Below are 5,564 nucleotides of genomic sequence, written 5' to 3'. Positions count from 1 at the left end.
CATACACTATCGTCCTGCATGAGATTCTTCTTTGGGGAATGCGCACCAAAGTAAAGCCTAAATTTGATTGATTTTTTTGCACTAATTAACTGTTCGTTAGTCTGATGATGCCTGTTAACAGTTAAAAATAGTTTCAAGGAGTGCTAATTGGTAGTAAATAGTAATGGCAGAGATGATGCATTTTCATGTATTACTTAATTAATTCTCTTTACATTATTTGTTTCTAGGTGTATCATTCTCCATTGCCATGTGTATGAGGCTGTTTCGTTCTTTCTACATCATAGATATAAGGTACCATCAAACTTATATAGAATGTGGTTTTGAGAACTGTCTCTGTATTTTTCATCAAAAAAGAGCTGTTTCTATATGGTTTTGTTGTTGCAGCTTTCCTCCTATATATGCAAGATTTAGTCTTATGAGTAATTATTTAGAGTTTCTAGTCTGCCATACCATATACTTTGCTATTTGTTTGATCTTTGCAGCAGCTTTCAAAACGATGTATAAGCTACAGGATAAGCTTCGAGAAATGTCCGTTTGTTGAGATACTAGATGCTCAACGAAAGAGGAGAATTGCACACAAGAGAGCAGAGAATCTTCATGGACTGACATCTGCCAACCGAAGTGTCACGCATGCCAAATGATCGTAAAGTGATACCACACATGAGGAGCTCTTCTTCATTCGGTCATATTCTCAAGTAACAAATGTTTGACCTTTTTCCCTTTTTTCATCTCATATAGGAAAGAAAGTCGGTCTTCCTCATACTCCCCACTACATTCATTGAGTTGGAGGAATCCACAGAGGCCCACTGGCATTATTTATAGGTAGTTTACTTTAGTATACACATAAAAACCATCTCAAGTAACAAAAACTCTAGCTTCCATTAATTGCTTAATTAGAAAATCAGTGAATACAGAACTAAAACCTATAAAATTCAAGACTTTTCAATATAAATTATTTAGTATAGCAAAAGGAAAGGGAACATATCCTTTTTAATTCTTGGCACAAGAAACTGCTACAATATGCTTTTGTCCATTCTTTTCCGTAGAAAAATAACAACTACTTCTATTTCTCCTTTGCCATAATTTCGATCCACTGATTACTTCAGATAGCAACTAAAGCCGAAGCATGCATGTAAATTTCCATGGAGAAGCTTTCACTACATGGTCATGCTATAAGTAGTTACTTGAAATTAATTAAACCAAATTTGTATCATGTCTTTTTTATAGAAATTCAAATGATGCTTCAAACTCGTACTTAAACCCTTAATTAACCTCCTCCCTGGAACCAGAAGTGCACATCAAAGCAACACATGACATGTTGTTCCCTCTACTACGATCTCTTCAATGCTGCGCATGTGCATGAGGTGCACCGTTCCTACTCATCTCTGTCGTCTTAGTCACCCATGCGCTCGATCTGTTCCTCTTCTCTCCACTTTGCCTAATATATGGTCATACGTTTGCCCAAAACTAGTTAATATTACCTCATCCCACTTAAATGTACAATGACCACTCATACGTGTAAGAAGTGAACCAAAAGCATGTATATATTAACCCCTCAATCCCCACTGACTCTCTTCGCTCCTCCCATCCCTTTCTGCCCTCCGCTATCCCACTCTCCTCCGCCTAAACAAGCAAGGACATCCTAGGCGGACAAGTCTACTAGATCCTCACCCAAGGAGGACTCTAAATAAATCTTCTCCCACTCTCATCCACTTTGGCATCAGGAAGGAAAAAGGAAGCAGGAAGCACAAAGCGAGGCCAGTATCTTCTCCCTAATCTCCACCTTCTTAGCCAAGAGATCAAGTGAGCGAGTACCGGAACAACAAGAAAGACATGAGCCATGGCAGCTAGTTAGCTCATGGCTGTTCTCGATATTTTAGCTCTTGGTTCCCCTGCATAAATATCTTGCTACCGTAAGCTCATGGAGAGTTGGGGGGAGATAGAAGGTAAAAGAGTCCATGATCCTTCCTTGAATCTCTTCCGTCATCATCCCAGTGATCATTACTGTAAGCCTATGAAAGCTGCCACCGTTTGCAAGGCCGGGAGGTGTGTTTGGGTGCCGGGGCCCGTCATCGTAGGTGCAGGACCCTCGGGACTCGCCGTGGCTGCATGCCTCAAAGAGAAGGGAGTCCCGAGCGTGGTCCTCGAGAGGTCTCACTGCATCGCCTCTCTATGGCAGCTCAAGACCTACGATCGCCTCCACCTCCACCTCCCCAAGAAGTACTGCGAGCTGCCTCTCATGGCATTCCCTTCGCACTTCCCCAAATACCCCACAAAAGAACAGTTCGTGGCCTACCTCGAGGCCTATGCGAGCCGGTTCGACGTCCGACCGGTCTTCGGTCACACGGTGGTCAGCGCCGAGTATGACGAGAGAATTAGACTGTGGAGGGTGAGAACCAGCTGGGGAGCTGATCAGGAGGACGGAGTGGAGTACGTAAGCCGGTGGCTCGTCGCCGCCACCGGGGAGAATGCGGAGGCCGTGGTGCCGGACATCGACGGCATGGGGGACTTCAATGGCACCATCATGCACACAAGCTTATATAAGAGTGGTCACATGTTCGAGGGGAAGAAGGTCCTCGTCGTTGGATGCGGTAATTCCGGCATGGAAGTCTGCTTGGACCTCAGCAACCACAATGCTCGCCCTTGTATTGTTGCAAGAGATTCGGTGTGTCATCATGTTCTCCTCCATCTTTTCCTTGCTGTCTAGCCATCTGTTGATCATTTGCATAACTCTTAGCTAGTCGCATCAAGTCATGTTCCACCATATATATCTTTCTTTTTCAAGTACAAGATAAGGAATTTCCCCTATCTAGGACTATTTTTCATGTGCAAGTGTATGTATTGTTGATCCACAACTACTAAAATCTTTTAGTGTCGCGATTCCTATGTGATTGGTGTTCTTTTTAGGGACTATAATTACTATTCCTGTGGTTAGCATTAAGGTGGTAATCATCAGTACTAGCTAGTTACACCGAAAGTGAACACCTAAAGGCTAGCTCGTGTCTTACACAATTGCACTTCCACCTTATATTTAATACGCTTCATAAAATTCACTTTTAGCTAAAGAAGAGAGTTTGGCACATGGAAATGCTCTGTCCTGCCCCTAGTCTATCCATGCAACGGTCGTTGTTCGGCCACGATCTCCCTTTCTCGGGATTCATACGCACGCGGAGGAATACTGACATCCTTCGCTCCCCCCACCCTTTCTTCCTGACCATTTCTTTTCCGGGTTCCTTTCTCTTCTTATGATTTGTTTTCTCTCAAAGCTAGCACACAAAGCTGTACTCAGTATTTCCAAATATTTGCATCTTAGCATGGGTCCCCATCACCACGAGAAAAGCATACTCTGTCACATCATATAATAATATCAAAAAATATATCTCGGAACCTAGCTTTCATGTCATCTTTAATCTTTCCACTTATATATGGGATTAAATATTTGGTTTAGCACTACAAGCCAATCTTGGAGATAAGGGAATAAATTGGCTGCATCCAAGTTGCACTATAAAGACATTGCTTCTGATAATAATGATCAGTGCAATCTTACTATCTTCATGTTTGGGCCCGATCGGTTACTCCTTTTGTAACCCTTTTCACACTTTATGATTATAATTGGCAGGTCCACATTTTGCCCAGGGAGATGCTGGGCTTCTCCACTTTTGGTCTCTCCATGTGGCTTCTGAAGTGGCTCCCCATGCGGACGGTGGACTCCTTTTTGCTGCTTGCTTCCAGGCTTATGCTTGGTGACACCGCCCGGTTTGGCCTCCGAAGGCCCCACCTCGGCCCCCTCGAGCTCAAGTCACTCTACGGCAAGACCCCGGTACTCGATGTCGGGACGCTAGCTAAGATCAAGTCTGGTGATATCAAGGTCCATTACACATGACAACATCGATCACAACTTGCCTAATGATCGATCCATATAGATAGATCGTTTGATCGATCGATCGATCGATCGCAACATGGCATCAAATCTGAATTGAAAGGATTTGTTTGTATGAATTGCAGGTTCGCCCTGCGATAAAGAGATTGACAGGGCACGGAGCAGAATTTGTGGATGGGAGATTGGAGGACTTTGATGCTATCGTCCTCGCTACGGGCTACAAAAGCAACGTACCCTCTTGGCTAAAGGTATAACAACATATCACTAGGTTGCCGTTGTTACATCATTCGTCAGTGTACTATTGATGCATGATGCTCGAAAACTAGTCTAAGTTATCGAATTGATCACCTCTTTAGGTGACAATATATTGAATCATTTCTAGAATAGCCGTAGGTGCTAAAGTTTGATTAGTTACGTGACCAAACCTTTATATTGGGCTCCAAAAAAGGATGTCTTATGTTCATAATTTGGCTTGATTTGGCAGGAGAGGGAGTTCTTCTCAGAAAAAGATGGGTTACCAAGGAAACCATTCCCCAATGGTTGGAAGGGGAAGCAGGGCCTCTTTGCAGTAGGGCTCACAAGGCGGGGATTGATGGGGGCATCGGTGGATGCGAGGAGGATAGCTTATGACATCGAACAGTGCTGGAAGGCCGAGGCAAAACAACCATCAACCTTATGAGTTACAGGTTCCGATTGTATCTTTCGTGCGAAAGAATGATTTTCTTTCTTTCGCGATGTTAAATGTTGGATTGCGTAGCGTAATATTTTCTTCCAAAGAAATCAAGTAGTGGAAAGAAAAAAAAGATCGAAGTACTTTGAAAACTGTGCAAGATGTGATCCAACAGTTGATGTCACGGAAAAAGACTAATCATTCTTTTGCGCGGAGGATGCAAGACAAACCCTGAGTTACAGGCATCGCTTAAACATGACATCACGAGGCTAGAACAGCTCTTAGAGTGGCAGACACCACTAGTCCGGTTGCTCTCTCCACCCAAATGGGAGCTTGATGAAGAACAAGGCGTTTCAGTAGTATTTGTGTATCTTTGTATACTACTTCCATTTTCCTGATGGGGTTGACTGACGTAGATCGTGGCTGGGTTATTATATTTCTCTGTTGCTCGAGTGTTGAGTGGTGATGTATACTAAATAGGTTAGGTGTGGATGAGTAGGATGAGGAGCACCAAGATTTGATCCCTGTCTCCGTTCTGCTTGTGTAATAGATATTATGATTTGTTTGATTTCCCACTGACATACCAGACAATTTGAGGCTATGTACTTGGCATCAATCGCGCTTGCCCATCTGTACTATGGAAGAATTTTTAAGAGTGTTGTTTGGTTAACTGGGTTATGTTTTGAGTAACCAAGGATGCTATTCAAGATTCCATTACAAGGTAAAGATTACTGCAATGCAACAATTACATTTTGATGATGCGTCCTAAGCGAAGGACGCCACTTGATTCTGTACGTCAATGTGTGAGTGCCGTCTACAATATTGTCACGTTGGGCGTAGTTATCATCTACACGTTCACGTACGTAAACATCATTTACCATAACCTATGATCCAACTAATTAGTCTACAAAGTGGCTTTGTTTGATTACGTGCTCCCTGTTCAAAATACTGCTGAGAACTCATACATGCTTAGAGTTGACTATGGGGTCATGTATTTACTAGGTCAGAGTTAAC

The 5,564-nt window shown here is 43.0% G+C and overlaps 1 protein-coding gene across 1 annotated transcript; it reads left to right on the top strand.

Annotated features, from left to right (window-relative positions):
• The first annotated feature begins 1,077 nt into the window (after positions 1-1,077).
• Positions 1,078-5,211, top strand: LOC105047785 (indole-3-pyruvate monooxygenase YUCCA2). The gene is made up of 4 exons (XM_019851264.3): positions 1,078-2,665; positions 3,620-3,868; positions 4,006-4,128; positions 4,365-5,211. The coding sequence occupies exons 1-4, from the start codon at positions 1,922-1,924 to the stop codon at positions 4,557-4,559; spliced, it is 1,311 nt and encodes a 436-aa protein (XP_019706823.3). The 5' UTR covers positions 1,078-1,921; the 3' UTR covers positions 4,560-5,211.
• Positions 5,212-5,564: the final 353 nt, after the last annotated feature.

The sequence above is a fragment of the Elaeis guineensis genome, chromosome 6 (assembly GCF_000442705.2).
Source record: "Elaeis guineensis isolate ETL-2024a chromosome 6, EG11, whole genome shotgun sequence".
Lineage (NCBI taxonomy): Eukaryota > Viridiplantae > Streptophyta > Magnoliopsida > Arecales > Arecaceae > Elaeis > Elaeis guineensis.
Note: the sequence above shows the minus strand (reverse complement) of the source record. Positions and strands in the feature narration are given on the sequence as shown.